Genomic DNA, 16247 nt, shown 5'->3' with positions numbered 1-16247 from the left:
ACTCAATTAAATCGCACACAGACAGAATCATCCATACTCACCCCTATAAACCTACTTTACAATAACCTACAATAATATTATGAAAATTATTGTAGTTTTATAACACTTTATTAAATTCTTTTGTTAACTTTTCTCCAACTTCCCCCAAATTTTAGGTTCACTGGTACAAATGTTTTGAAAAGTTCAAATTGGATTTCTGCCAAACTTCTTAAAGACTTCAGGCTTATCATTACATTTTGGGAACAAACTGTAGAGTCCTTTCACAGCTGTGCAAGTACATTTTAAATTCCATTTTTAAAAATTATTTTCTCAGCTCAGAAACTCACAGCATTTAAATTGTCAATTGTTTCCCAACTTATTATTTTCCTCAAACCCAATTTTTTGAATCTTTGATGTTTACGAACAACACCCTGCTTTAACAATGACATTGACTCAAATGTAATGCATACTCTCAGTTTGGTAAAGGTACTCCTTCATAGGATCGGGTAAGCATCGTGGATGATCACCGTGGAGGAGTCAGAGTGAATTAACATTAATTGCTGACAGTCTCCCACATTACCATCCTCGTCATCCTCCCCTTGGGTTTTACAGTAACAGTCATGGAATCTCTCTGTGAATACACTTGGGCTTTCTGTGAAACCTATTTGACATGAACTAGGACCTTGTGAAAATCAAGTTCTCTCCTCCTCGGGCCCTTGGTAGGTCAGCCTCTAACTCCTTGAACGAGCCTTTGATCATAGTATCCTAGTTCACCTCTCGCTTTAAGGCTAGGAAGCATGCAGCTAGGAGTATCTGTTTAAAATCATCGCTTTCTAACTCTGGACCTGAGGACTTATACATTTCCCACTTCGGCATGAGGAGAAGCAGGTTGGAGCGCACGTCCTTTGAGGCACCATTTTAAAAAATTCATTCATGTGATATGGACGTCGCTGGCTATATTTATTGCCCATCCCTAATTGCCCTTGAGAAGGTGATGCCTTCTTGAACTGCTGCAGTCCATGTGGTGTAGGTGCATCCACAGTGCTGTTAAGGAGGGAGTTCTAGGATTTTGACCCAGCCATTTGACCATTGCTCACAGGTGGCTGTCTAACTTCTGCTGCCTTGCCCTGTGGCTTTACAACTGAGTGAGGCATCTCCCTCACTATCTGTTTGGCTGTTTGGGAGCTCCCCTGGTCCCCCTTTAAATCTGGAAAGAAGATTCTGCAAGTCACATTTGAGGCAAATCTGTCTCAACCTTTATCTTTTCTGTTTTAACCATTTGACTTCCCTCAGGCTCTTCAACTAAGTTGGCATCTCCCTCACTGCCTTTCTGTCTGCTTTGGAGCTTCCCTGGTCCCTGATTAACTCTTAAAAAGAAAGACACAAGTGGCTTTTCTTGAGTCACTTCAACCCTCATGGGTTCCAATGTTTGGTCTAGTTTTATACCTCATATAACATGCTCTATCATATGCCTCCTGTTCCCAGCATCACTTATTGAATGGGACAACTCCTTTTGTAACATATTGACCTGTTCCCTTAACTTCTTGTACTTTTTATTCAGCTATAAGACAAACACATGTGCACAAGCCTATCAAAGACATATTTGTAATCTCCGATGCAATCTTCTACACCTCCCAATATATCTCTCACTGCAGGCATGCCTGTTTTCTCAATCGAACTCGCCAGCCGTCATTCCGCAGCCTATGCCAATGCCATTGTGACCCATGGCTTCACTTGATAACTATAAATTTCAACAATTCCTCGATTAATGTGCATCCCACTCCTGACACTCATCGGAAAGAATTTGGAATTGCAGGCCACAGATACCTAAGATAGGCTGTTGAGTATTCGCAAGTAATTTTAAGATAGTTTAGTAAGGAGCAACAGATTAGATACGGTACATTAATTAATTAGACTGAAAAAGTATACAACCCGTGTCAGCTCAGAGGGGTTTACTGATTCCAGAGGATGAACAAACGGATGGCATGGAGTGTGTTGATCTCAGTAACTTGTGACAGCAACATCTTGCTCTCTAGTTGAAGTGTTAGAGAACTCTTCACTTGGTCATCCTCCTCCTCCCTCTCTTGTCCATCTTCCAGTTGAAAAATGTAGCTGCCTGACGAGCACTGCCCCCTGACCAGGATTGTCCCCCTCCCCGAGCACTTGTTAAAATGCAATTTTTCTGGGGGCTGGTAGCTTACCCGGTGTCAATCACCTGTTCAAACCCTTCTGACCAATGGATACAGGACACATACCCAAGATATCAGGGTGGTCACCTTCCCCCCTCACTGGCTCATCACCCTGGCTTGGGGTCAGCTTTTTAGTTTACGTCTTGTAGAGGGAATTTCCTGGCCCTTTCTGAACACTTGCATAGATGAGGGCATATACAAGACGCCATCCTACCGACTTAGAAATGGCAACATGGAAGCCTGAACCCAGTGACGCTGAAGATTCCAGGGATGGTTTCAACATTGCCTTTCTGGAGAGAGAGAATCAATGCTGTTTAGCTGAACTCAGACGAGTTCTATGAGTACATCAAGAATATACTATGCTGAAAATACCAGTTTATTAAAGGCCCAACCTTTTTTTTAAATTCATTCATGGGATGTTGGCTTCGCTGGCTGGGCCAACATTTATTGCCTATCCCTAGTTGCCCTTGAGAAGGTGGTGGTGAGCTGTCTTCTTGAAACACTGCAGTCCTTGTGGTGTAGGTACACCCACAGTGCTGTTAGGAAGGGGGTTCCAGGATGTTGACCCAGCGACAGTGAAGGAATATTTCCAAGTCAGGATGGTGAGTGGCTTATAGGGGAACTTCCAGATGGTGGTGTTCCCATCTACCTGCTGCCCTTGTCTGTCTAGATGGTAGTGGTCGTGGGCTTGGAAGGTGCTGTCTAAGGAGCCTTGGTGAATTCCTGCTGTGCATCTTGTAGATGGTACACACTGCTGCTACTGTGCGTTGGTGGTGGAGGGAGTAAATGTTTGCGGATTTGGTGCCAGTCAAGTGGGCTGCTTTGCCCTGGACGGTGTCCAGCTTCTTGAATGTTGTGGGAGCTGCACTCATGCAGGCAAGTGGGGAGTATTCCATCACACTCCTGACTTGTGCCTTGTAGATGGTGGACAGGCTTTGGGAAGCCAAGAGGTGAGTTATTCTTCACAAGATTCCTAGGCCTTGACCTGTCCTTATAGCCACAGTATTTATGTGGCAAGCCCAGTTCAGTTTCTGGTCAATGGCAGCCCCCAGGATGTTGATTGGGGGATTCAGTGATGGTAGTGTCATTGAACATCGAGGGGCTATGGTTAGATCCTATTGTGTTGGAGATGGTCATTGCCTGATACTTGTGTGGCATGAATATTACTTGCCACTTGTCAGCCGAAGCTTGGAAACTGTCCAGGTCTTGGTTCATTTGGACATGGACTGCTTCAGTATCTGAGGAGTTGCGAATGGTGCTGAACATTGTGTAATCATCAGTGAACATCTCCACTTCTGACCTTATGATGGAAGAAAGGTCATTGATGATGCAGCTGAAGATGGTTGGGCCAGACCAGGTAAGGATGACAGATTTCCTTCCCTAAAGGACATTTGTGAACTGTGCTGTGGACCATCAGGAGCAGCAGAATTGTACCCAAACACAATCTCAAACCTCATGGCCTGGCATATTCCCCACTCTACCATTACCATCAAGCCAGGGGATCAACCCTAGTTCAATGAAGAGTTCAGGAGGGCATACCTAAAAATGAGTTGTCAACCTGGTGAAGCTACAACACAGGACTACTTGCGTGCCAAACAGCCTAAGCAGCATGTAATAGACAGAGCTAAGCAATTCCATAACCAATGGATCAGATCTAAGCTGTGCTGTCCTGCCACATCCAGCCGTGAATGGTGATGAACTATTAAACAACTCACTGGAGGAGGAGGCTTCACAAACTTCCCCATCGTCAATGATGGAGGAGCCCAGCACATCAGTGCAAAAGATAAGGCTGAAGCATTTACAACCAACTTTAGCCAGAAATGTCCTGTGGATGATCCATCTCGGCCTCCTCCAGAGGCCCCCAGCATCACAGATGCCAGTCTTCAGCTAATTCAATTTGCTCCACGTGATATCAAGAAATGACTGAAGGCACTGGATGCTGCAAAGGCTATGAGCCCTGAAGATATCCTGACAATGGTACTGAATACTTGTGCTCCAGAACTTGCCGCATCCCTAGCCAAGCTGTTCAAGTACAGCTACAACACTGGCATTTACCCGGCAATGTGGAAAATTGCCCGGGTATGCCCTGTATACAAAAAGTAAGACAGATCCAACCCAGTCAATTACTGCCCCATCAGTCTACTCTCGATCATCAGTAAAGTGATGGAAGGGGTTATCGACAGTGCTATCAAGTGGCACTTGTTTAGAAATAAACTGCTCACTGATGCCTGGTTTGTGTTCTGCCAGGGTCACTCAGTTTCTGACCTCATTACAGCCTTGGTTCAAACATGGACAAAAGAGCTGAACTCCAGAAGCGAGATGAAAGTGACTGCCCTTGACATCAAGGCCACATTTAACCAAGTGTGGCATCAAAGAGCCTTGGCAAAAATTGAGTCGATGGGAATCAGGGGGAAAGCCCTCTGCAGGCTGGAGTCACACCTGCCACAAAGGAAGATGGTTGTGGCTGTTGGAGGCCAATCATCTCAGTTCCAGGACATCACTGCAGGAATTCCTCAGGGTTGTGTCCTAGGCCAACCATCTTCAGCTGCTTCATCAATGACCTTCTTTCATCATAAGGTCAGAAGTAGGGCTATTCGCTGGTGATTGCACAATGTTCAGCACCATTGGCGACTTCTCAGATACTGAAGCAGTCCATGTCCAAATGGAGCAAGACCTGCACACTACCCAGGCTTGGGCTGACAAGTAGCGAGTAACATTTGCACCACACAAATCCCAGACAATGACCATCTCCAACAAGAGAGAATCTAACCCTTTGACATTCATTGGAATTGCTATCGCTGAATCCCCCATGATTAACATCCTGGATGGTGACCATTGACCAGAAACTGAACTGGACTAGCCAAATAAATACTGTGGCTACAAGAGCAGGTCAGAGGCTAGGAATCCTGTGACGAGTAACTCACCTGACTCCCCAAAGCCTGACAACCGTCTACAAGGCACAAGTCAGGAGTGTGATGGAATACTCTCCTCTTGCCTTGATGAGTGCAGCTCCAACAACATTCAGTAAGCTTGACACCATCCAGGACAAAGCAGCTCACTTGATTGACACCCTTTCCACAAACATTCACTCCCTCCACCACTGACGTGCATTAGCAGCAGTGTGTACCACCTACAAGGAATTCACCAGGGCTCCATAGGCAACACCTTCCAAACCCATGACTGGCACCATCTAGAAGGACAAGGTCAGCAGATAGATGGGAACACCACCACCTGGAAGTTCCCCTCCAAGCCACTCTTCATCCTGACTTGGAAATACATCGCCGTTCCTTCACTGTCACTGGGTCAAAATCCTGGAACTCGCTCCTTAACAGCACTGTGAGTGTGTCTACACCGCAGGGACTGCAGCAATTCAAGAATGCAGCTCACGACTACCTTCTCAAGTGTAATTAAGGATGGGCAATAAATGCTGGTCTAGCCAGCCGCATATACATCCTGTAAATGAATTTTTAAAAAATTTGCATATTGGTCTCCTTTATTGCTCAGATTATACTTTAAGAATAGAGGAGTTTAAAGTGAGGTCAAGTGATTTTTGGCTAACATTTTTGCTCTTAACTACCATGCTTGTTTGTTGACCAGCATTATTCTATCTGGAGAAATAGTATTTTTTGTTTCCTTTGTTCCTAGTGAGACTTTAACAGTTCTAGAGTTAGAAATTGAATAGTGTGCTTCAGTTCACCAGTTTTTTGACTTAAGCGATAGACACAATTACTGTTACACATATTTAACACGAAGACCCTGGCTCAATATTAGTTGAGTTAATGAATTATTTTGCATTATGTTAATTTTCCAAGGAAAGAACATGAATTAAAAAGCTCTGTAAAAAGAATTAAAACTGGTGTATTATTTTTGATGCTGCTTATGTTATTTTGAAAAAGACCGTTCTGTCATTCGTAACCAAATCAAGATCTGATAGTGTCTGTTCTATTGCTTTCTTAATTCTAGGAAACCACAAGAGAGCTTGTGACGTATACAGCAAGCTAAATACAGTAACAAGAATGACATCTGAGTTCATTGCATTAACGGACGTTTTATATATATATATATATATATGTGTGTGTATAAATACATATATAAAAAAATGTATGCTCTGTTCATATGAGTGAGGGCTAACCTATTGAAATGCCTTTGAGAATGGGTATGGAATGAAGGTATGAGGAATTATAACAAAAGTTTTTTTGGAAAAATAATACATTCTGTCCCCATCATAGTGATGCCTGGCGATGCTGGAGACATGCTATTTACAACATCAAGCAGATTACTTCAGCCAATTGCAGTGTAAAATTCCCATTATTGTTCCCCAACATGTCTCAGTTCCTAAACACAAAGGGGTTCTATCGTGGCATTTCTCTTTTCCATTCACTTCCCTCATCAGACAATCTTTAGATTTTTCTGAGAATTACTGTCCAATAAATGCCACATCATGGGCAGTTGTGCAGTTTCCCACCAATACTCCCACTCAGCTGTGTGGGGTCATGGCTATGCAGGAGCTTGCTGTGAATGCATTTTTTCGTGATAAATAATGTGTATACCCAGATACACAAAAAAATTTAAAGGGACCATGCACAAAAAAAAATGGGCCATACACAGCTACTAAATTTTAAAGGGACTATTGGTGCCTACTATGAATTGGAATTTTACTCCTGAAACTCATTTGAGTTTCAACTCATCAACTAGCGTAGAATTTCATTTTTCTTTTTACTCTTATTTTCTCTTTATCCATCCTCTCTCCTGTCATGTTTTATTTCATTTCTCCACTCTCTCATATCCCAACCCTAACTTGTCAGTACTCCTCAACCTTTCTAATTTTCTCCTGCTGTGTCAGGCTTAACTCCCTTTTAGATACGCCTACAGCTTCCCTCTGCAACCTCTGAAAGGCCCATCAAAGCACTCAGCACAGCCAATTATGAGCAGCAACCACACCTGTGTCATCCTGCTTTCCTGCCAATCTTCCTGCCCAGTGTACCCATTGGGGAAGGGGGTGACTAATCTTGATGATTTCCTCCCTGTACAACTTGCTGCTTCCAGCACTGTCTCTGTGGACTCTGACAAATGATTGGCTATCATTGCCTCTCTCCACATCTCCCTCCAGATGTGAACATGGCACTTGCCATTCATGAACTCACTGTGGATGATAATGTCGATTTCATGTCCATAATGGAAACCTGATTTAGGGGTGATGACATCTTCCCCCTAAATGAAGCCTCTGCTCCTGACTACTCATCACTTGACCTACACTGTGGAGTTGTGGTTTTCTCACCAATCGCACCCTGGTCTGTCCCCTTATTCCTCTTACAGTTTTTCCTCCTTTGAGCATCTCACCTTGTTCCACCCTGCACCTTTCATTTAAAATCCCCCTTCTCTACCATCACCAAAGTACCATAACAATTTCTGCGTTCTTTATTCCTCTAATTCTGGCCTACTGAGCATTCCTGACTTTAATCATTCGACCATTGGCACTCATGCCTTTAGCTGCCAAGGCTTGAAATTCTGGAAATTCCTCCCTAAACATTTCTACCTCTCTACAACACTTCCTTCTTTTAAGACGCTTCTTAAAATCTGTTTGACCTACTGTTTGGCCATCTACCCTAATATTGCCTTATGTGGCTCAGTGTCAAATTTTCCTTTATACTCCTCCTGTGAAGTATTGTGGGGTGTTGTATTATGTTAAAGGCTGTAAATAAATTGAAGTTGTAATGGTTTGGAGGTGCAAAGGCTATATTCTTACAGCCCAATCCACCTCTTGCATTCTTCTGCATCGCTTTTTTACTTAATTTATATTTCTAATTAAAAAATCAAATGGAATCATGCTTTTGAAAAAGATTGATGTATATTTTGGACAAGATGCTTGGTGTTATTGAAGAATGAGTTCTTTCCAGCAAAACATACTTATTGAAAGAATGGTCAAATGAGTAGTTTGAAATGTGTTCAGTACATGAAATGGACTGAGACAAATACTGGTGACTTTTTTGTCAAGAGCATCTCTGCAAATGAGAAATCAGATTTGTATTGAACAGCTCTTGGAAAAATATTGCAATAATTAATAATGTGTTGACCTCCAGTCTGTAATGCATATTCTACTTAATTTAATACAATGTTATTTAGCCAAGTAATTGATATGATTCTTCCTGAAACTATTGATTGTTTCTGTACTATGATAGACAGCAGACCATGGCACATTCGGAGATGCATTATATGTCCGTTTTATCCAGAATTAGCTAACTCTCAATTTCCTTATCCCACAGAGACTGTGAAGACAAGACTCCAAGCAAATGGCATTTTGACTGGAGACAGCAAAGCTTTTAAACCTCACCTGACCTTTATGAAACTACCAAGGGCACCAAAACTACGTCAGCAGGTCAGATCACATTTCTAATCAATTATAAGCTGGTATATAAGTAGAGCCAATATCAGAAACAGTCAACTGGAGTTGCTCAGCTCTAAATGCTGCTGCTGTACAGAAAATTTAATGAATGCTGCCCTTAAGAGAAGAATATTGGTTCGCAATAATCTTTTCTTTGTCACACAAGAAGGTATGTCCTTTTATTTCTGTGTTTACAAAAATGCAAGTGGAACAGAGATAGATGAAACAGTGGGGTTGCTGAAGGTGGAGACTTATGTTGCTGGATGTTCATCTTAGATCATGGTGAATTGATTGACATCACAGTAATAATTTTGTTTTTGGTCATCATTGTAAAGAATGTCAGCAATGTAGATTTTGTAAAAAAAACCATTTTTGTACGCAATCAATATCAAGCATTTCCAGGCCAGTATATTGCCTTAATTTCAAGTTCAGGGGCACATTTCTTCTTGCAACTTTTCTCACCTGTTTCTCAAGCTAGCTATCTCTCTGGCCAATTTGAGTAAGTGGCAATTTATGCTAATGCAGCGGGAGCTGAGTTATAGTTGTCTGTATTTCTTTTACATAGAGCCGTTATAGCATACAAACAGAAGAGTTTCATTCCTATCAACAGAACAGAAACTAACCCAACCTCTAACCCACTGCACCATCCAAATCCTAAATTTGAAATCTTAATTCTTTTATGTTCTGTGTTAAATTTGAACTAACACTCTAAAATGAAACAAGCATTTCTAACACCTAGCACTACAAACCCTCTTTATACAGGAAATATTGGCACAGTACAGCAGCAATAGCTAAACAAGGAGAAGTGCGTTATTCTGATACTCAAGCTGCAAAAGATGATGCTAATAGAGTTCCACACTTGTTTTGTGAAACGGATGCTTGTATGCACAAAGTGTAATCTGTCCTGGCTTCTGTAGTGCTATGCTGTTTTCAATGAGACAAAGATGGAGTAAATGTATATAAAATATAAACAAACATATGATCAGTGTGCAGTGAAAATATGGCTGGCTTTAAGAACAACTGATACTGTGCTTTTGGCAATTCATTGCTCCTGTAACGCCTTGTAAATCCAGGAATAATTTTATTAAAAGCATTTTATTACAGGTGTTCCACCTCCATTACATTGCCTGACTTCACCCCTGTCTGAGCTCAGCTGCTGAAACCATCATTGTTGCCTTCATTGACTCTAGACTCATCTATTCCAATGCATTCCTGGCTGTTCTCCCTCATTCTACTTTCTATAAACTTGAGGTCATCCAAAACTCTTCTGCTTGTGTCTTAACTTGCCGCAAGTCCCATTCCTCTGTCACCCCTGTGCTCGTTGACCTATATTAGCTCTCAGTCAAGCAATTAATTTTAAAATTCTCTTCCTTGTTCTCAAATCCCTCCATGGCCTCACTCCTCTCTATCTCCATACTCTCCTTTAGCCCTCTCTGAGATATTTGCACTCCTCTTGAACACCCCTGATTTTAATTGCTGCGCCGTTGATGGCCATGCCTTCAGTTGCCTAAGCCCTAAGCTTTGAAATACCCTCCCTGCAATTCTCCACCTCTCCACCTCGCTTTCCTCCAAAACCTACCTCTTTGACTGAGCTTTTGGTCATCTGACCTAATATCTCCCTTTGTGGCTCAGTTTCATATTTTGTTTAAAATGCTCCTGTGAGATGTTTTATTACATTCGAGGAGCTACATAAATGTCAATTGTTGTTGTTCCGACCTCCTCACCTCTCTTTTCAAATCCTCATTCCCTACTGCCCATCAAAGTTACCATAGCAAGTTTTACAGTGATATGTTCACTGCATTCCTCCTTCAGCCTCTTCACTGAGTGATTTCTCATCCTCCATTTCAACTCTCTCCTCTGAGTTCACTGCCCTTTTATCCTCCATTATGACTCACAGATAAATCTCTGATCACTTGTTGCATTGTTCTCCACCCACATCCACTTCCCCTCCCTATCGTACTTCTTTCTGAAGCTAAACCTGTAAACATCTCCTTCCCAATTCATTAACAATTATTCTTTAAAAATACCAACTGTCTAGCCCTTAACTCTCTATTCATCACAACATTTCTGCTCAACCACATCCTCACTTGCACCTTCGATGCCATAGCTCCCATAAATATCATTTCTCTCTTTCCCCTTGGGCTCTCCACCCGGTATGGTCCTTATCTCAGCTTCCTTAAGTCCTCAGGAGGCGGACTTGAGTCCTTAAGTCCTAGGGAGGCAGTGTTTATGGCGGACAACTGATCTAACTATTCACCATCAGATCTGACTGGACCACTTAAAGCACCTGCTTCTTGGGACCCATGTCACCTTCAAAAACTGCTCACAATTCTAGGATCTTCCTGCAATGCAAAGATAAACTCCTGCTTCTTTAATGTACTGTAGACTGTCTTTTTGAACCCATCTTCCTTGTCTTCTCCATTGTCACCTCCAACAGCAAATGTGAGGACCTCATTGACCTTTTGGTCACAAAGATTGAGGCCATCCAATCAGCTGCTTCTACCACTTGCCTCCCTTCCCCTAGCTCACCAGGCCAAACCTCCTCTAAAGTTTGCCTTTCCCTAGTCCTGAATGTCTTTCCTTTTCTAGTTTCTCTCCTATCTCTCTTCATGCACTCTCCAAGCTCATCTTGTCCATGAGACCCACTTCCTGCTCATTAAACGCTATACCCAACAAACTGCTGACAAGACAACTTACCTTTCTGGCTCCAATGGGAACAGATATTGTTCCCAGTTCTCTTGCCACTTACTGTTCCCCTGTCCTTCGAATCTACTGTTGTCATGCCTCTCCTGACCCCACTGACCTTGCAAACATCTGACACACTTTCAACCTTTCTTTCCTCTCCAAAGACCTTGAATGTGTTGTCTCCTCTCAAATCAATGCTCATATTCCCTGAAATTAATCTCTCAAAACAGCTTTTACGCCCCCTTCACTGTAGCAAATCTGCTCCTATCAGAGTCACAAATGACATCCTCTGTGATTGGGACAAAAGTAAACTATCTCTCCTCATTCTTCTCGACTCACTGTAGCCTTTCACAGAGTTGACCAGATCATCCTCCTCCAATGCCTCTCCGCCGGTGTCCAGTTGGGTGGGGCTACTCTCAACTGGTTCCATTCCTATCTCGTCAGATATAGCCAAAAAATCATCTGCAACGGCTTCTCTTCCTGCTCACACACAGTTATTTCTGGTGTTTCCAAAGATCTATACATGGCCCCTTCCTATTTATTATCTACAAACTACCCCTTGGTGACATCATTCGAAAACATAACATCAGCTTTCCCCACGTTCACTGACGACACTCAGGTCTATCTCAGCACCAACTCTCTCAACTCCTCCGCTGTCTGTAAATTATCAGACTACTTATCTGACATTCAGTAATGGATGAGAAGAAATTCCCTCCAATTAAATATTGAGCAAACTGAAAATCCCCATGACAAACTCAGTTACCTAGATACCAACTCCATTCCTCTCCCTGGTAACTGTCTGAGGCTGAACCAGACTGTTCATGACCTGGGTGTAGTATTTGACCCAACGATGAACCCCTAGCCACACGTCCCCACCATCAGTAAGACTGCCTGTTTCCACCTCTGTAATAGCACCTGACTCTGCTTCTGCTTCTGCCTCAGCTCATCTGCTCATCCATGCTTTGTTACCTCTTGATTTAACTATTCCATCAGACTCCTGGCTGGCCACCATGTTCTGCCTACTTCTGACCAAGCTTTTGGTATCAAGCTTAATATCATCTTAAACAAAAACAGAAAATGCTGGAAAAACTCAGCAGGTCTGGCAGCATCTGTGGAGAGAGAAATAAAGTTAACGTTTCGAGTCCGTATGACCCTTCCTCAGAGCATTAATATCATCTTATGTGGCTCGGTGTCAAATTTTGCTACTTAACGCTCCCGTGAAGTGCCTTGGGACGTTTTATTATGGAAAAGGCACTGTATAAATTAAGTTGTCACTGTTGGTTTAGGTTTGGATGCTTTGTTTAGTTACATAGAAAATAATGCTGAAGCCTAGACAAATTTGCCTCTGATGTTGAACTCCAGGAGGAAACAACAATTTAATCTCTGCAGTCAGTGAGCTCATTTTCGATCAGACTGCTCTCGTGTATTTATCCATCCTTAGATAATTTAGTTTTCTACACTACTGATTTGTATCTATAGGGACATAGCATAAATTGAAATTGACATGACAGAAACATTGCATGAAGTATGATATTGCTGCCTGTATGTGTATCTATATCATAATGCTAATTTATATGATTACAAGAAGTTAGTGTCAGAATATTTAGTTGACCTCCGGTTTTTAAACATGATTACCTTAGCCCTGTCAAGTTTCATTACCGCATCAAGGATAGAAAATGGCAAAAACGCTACCATGGCCTGAGTATACTATATGGGAACTTTCATGTCATCAGTTTAAAGTCATTGAACCAAAATTAATCAGGCCATGATACTGCAGCTAGCGCCCAGTTACAGTGTACCACGTCATAAATCACAGCCCATGAAAATCTTCTGAAGGGATAAGATAAGTGAGAACGATCTGAGAAATACCTGGGTAGAAACAGCGTCAAAAAAAATGCACATCTGTTGCATAGCTGATATTCGGCCCATAGGTTAAATATCCACAGATTGTTAAAGCAGTTTGTTCTTGCAGCAAGCCGCACTTCGAAAAGGAATTTTATGGAAGTTTGGTCTATCCTAGGAATTGATCCTGTAATTATTGTTAGCAATACAAGAAGCAAATATCGTAAAGGCTCAGCTCAAATCTAGAAATACAGTCAGAAGCACAAAGGATCTGCTTTATTTTGCATCAAAAAGCATCATCATTCTGGTAATTAATACAGATCTTTTAATTTGACTATCTAGTCTCATTCACTTGTTCATTTATGCACTGGAAGCATTCAAGTGTGTTGGAATATTGTAGTTAAATATTGTGAAGTTCACGGCGAGCGTCATGTTGCATTATTGGTTCATATATTTGTAGTAATATTAGCTACCTCTTGTAGTTGGCTTGACTGCAGTTACTAGATTTCTTTAACCATATGTTGACAGTTCATAAATAAAACAGAAAATCTAATGTTAAGTATTTTGAAAGACCTTGAATGCATAACATCTTTCAATTTATAATACAGGTAATTCACAACTCAAAAGCTATGTTTCCTGTTTAAGCATAGCTTTAGTGTGTTACCATACAAGAGCAACAACAGCATTTAAATCACACATTTAAAATAAAAGAGACGTGATTTTTAAAAAAAGGTTGAGGAGTGTAATTTTAATTTTATTTATAATTTGGATGTGGCTTATTGAGCTATTATAGTAACAGTTTAATTTCGCATTTAGAACTTATTATCCAAATCTTTTCTACATTTCTATATACTGGTACATAAACTGTTCAAATTTATGTAATTACTGTATCTGAAATAATGATAAGTATATGGCATTTTTTTCACCAAGAGAAACTTCTGTACTATCTTTCCTTGGCCCAATGGTCAGAATGCCTTTGAGCCAGAAAATTGGGATTTTACATCCTACATCAGAGAGCTGAGCACTAAGTGTCCTATTTGGCGTCTGCTGCACTATCGGAGGTGCCGCCTTTTGGATGGCATATTGAACCAAAGTCCCATCTGCCATCTTAGGTAGTTGTAAAAGACCCAATGGCACTTTTTTGAGGATCGGCGAAGTTCACTTGATGATCCGACCAACATTTATCCCTCTAACAACACTAAGAACCAGTGAGCTGGTCATTTACGTTATCGGTGTTTGTAGGACCTTGCTGTCTGCAAATTCACTGCAGGGTTTCCTACGTTGCCACAGTGACTGCATTTCAAAAGCACTTCATTAGCTGCAAAACGCTTTGGACATCCTGAGTTTGTGAAAAGCACGATCTAAATGCAAACCATTCTTTCTTTAAATGAACCTCTAGGTAACTATAATGAGCAAATTACATCCAGTTTTAATATGTCTCTTCCTGTCACTAGATATTGTTACTTGGAACCCTGAAGGATTTTGCACTTGGCATATGCAATGTTTTTGGATTAGTGTGTTGTGTCTTGATGTGAATCATGTTCAAATGTTTGACAAACTGAAGGAAGATTTTACCAAATTCTAGTCCATAAAGTCAGTGGCTTTTTATATTATAAATGTGTCTGCTTGAAGATCTGATTTAAAAAAAAATTGCATTTGTATAGTGCCTTTCATGAACACATGTCCCAAAGCACTTTACAACCAATTAATTAACTTTTGAAGTATAGTCAGTGTTGTAATGTTGGAAACTAAGCAACCAATTTGCACACAGTAAACTCCCACAAGCAGCAATGTGATGATGACCAAATAGTCTACTCTTGTGACATTATTTGAGGGAAAAATATTGACTAGGACACCAGGGAGTAACCCTCCTGTTCTTTTTTGAAATAGTATAATGGAATCTTTTGCATCCACTTAAGGCAATCAGAGCTTCAAAGGTCTCATCCAAAAGATGGCACCCCCAAAAATGCAGCATTCCCTGGGTACTGTACTGGAGTGTCAGCTTTGATTTTTGTGCACTGGATTAAGACTTGAACCCACAAACCTCTGATTTAAAGGTGAGAGTACTGCCAAGTGAGCCATGGCTGGCACACAATTAATGCTTTTGAAGCTAAAACAAGCTATGACCATGGTAATTCCATCAACCCTTTGAAGGGGTAAGTGGGCCTTCCATTTGCCACTTATGGCTGCTGCTGACCCAATCCCAAAACCTGGGGGACAGGGTCATTTAAATATATTGGTCAGGTACTTGTGCATGTAATGGCACAAACAGGAGCACCCATCCGCCTGAAGAAGCAGAACTCTGAGCATCACCTCATTGCTTTGACAGAGCACCTAAACCTCAGGAAATTACAAATAAAATACCAGAAGATGTTTTAAAGATGATCCTGAATGAACAGAGGGTCAGTCTGATCAAGGTAATTAGTTATCCTGAAACTGAATATATCTGTTTTCTTTCTTCCTGGAGGTTTCTGAAGGCTCACAATGAGACCTGTGCCTCCTGTCAGCAAGTTCAAGTCCAGCTGGACCCATTATTAATAAGCTGGAGGGAATTCTTGCGAATCCCCCACATATGCCCCCTAAATAGGTCAGGGATATAACTGAGATAGGCTTAAAAAAGATCTGCCCCCGCCACAGGAATGCAGTATGCCAGGGCAGTTGAGAAGGATGGGAAGCAATTCTGTCTAATAATGTACCATCCCCATAATGATTGTACCACAGTTCCACATGCAACAGAAATTTCTACCCTATTGTGTTTTTACCCCATTTATAGCCTGTAAAATTCATTTGTTGTTGAGAAAGTATTGACTTAATAAATAGATAACCATGATGTTACATTCCATTTATGATCACTTGCCATGTAGCACGTGAGACCTTTCCATCTAATCAATCACAGTATATTCTCTAAGTGCTATATTCTCTGCAAACTATTTGTTTTCATCTACATATATCAACTTTGGCTTTCTTGCTGCTGTAATTTGCAAAAGAGAGAAACAAATTAAGTCATTCACTTATTCTTGTCAAGTTTAAACATCAGACAACACAGAAGTAGGTCATGCAGCCCAAAATGCCATTGTCAGCTCTTTGAAAGAGCAATCAAATTTTTCTCACTCCTCTGTTCTTTCCGTATATCTCTGCAAACTGCTCATTTTCAAGTATGTATCCAAGTT

At 41.3% G+C, this 16247-nt stretch overlaps 1 protein-coding gene across 2 annotated transcripts in view; it reads left to right on the top strand.

Moving 5' to 3' along the window:
* The window catches only part of akap7 (A kinase (PRKA) anchor protein 7), a 183850-nt gene that overhangs the window by 56753 nt on the left and 110850 nt on the right, over nt 1-16247 (top strand). For both annotated transcript variants that reach the window (XM_078542093.1, XM_078542094.1), the window contains one exon: nt 8432-8544. In XM_078542093.1, coding sequence (XP_078398219.1) covers nt 8432-8544 — 113 coding nt within the window. The remainder of the gene's footprint in view (nt 1-8431; nt 8545-16247) is intronic.

This window comes from Cetorhinus maximus, chromosome 5, assembly GCF_964194155.1.
Source record: "Cetorhinus maximus chromosome 5, sCetMax3.hap1.1, whole genome shotgun sequence".
NCBI classification, from domain to species: domain Eukaryota; kingdom Metazoa; phylum Chordata; class Chondrichthyes; order Lamniformes; family Cetorhinidae; genus Cetorhinus; species Cetorhinus maximus.
The sequence above is the reverse complement of the archived record's forward strand: the minus strand, read 5'-3'. Positions and strand labels throughout refer to the sequence as shown.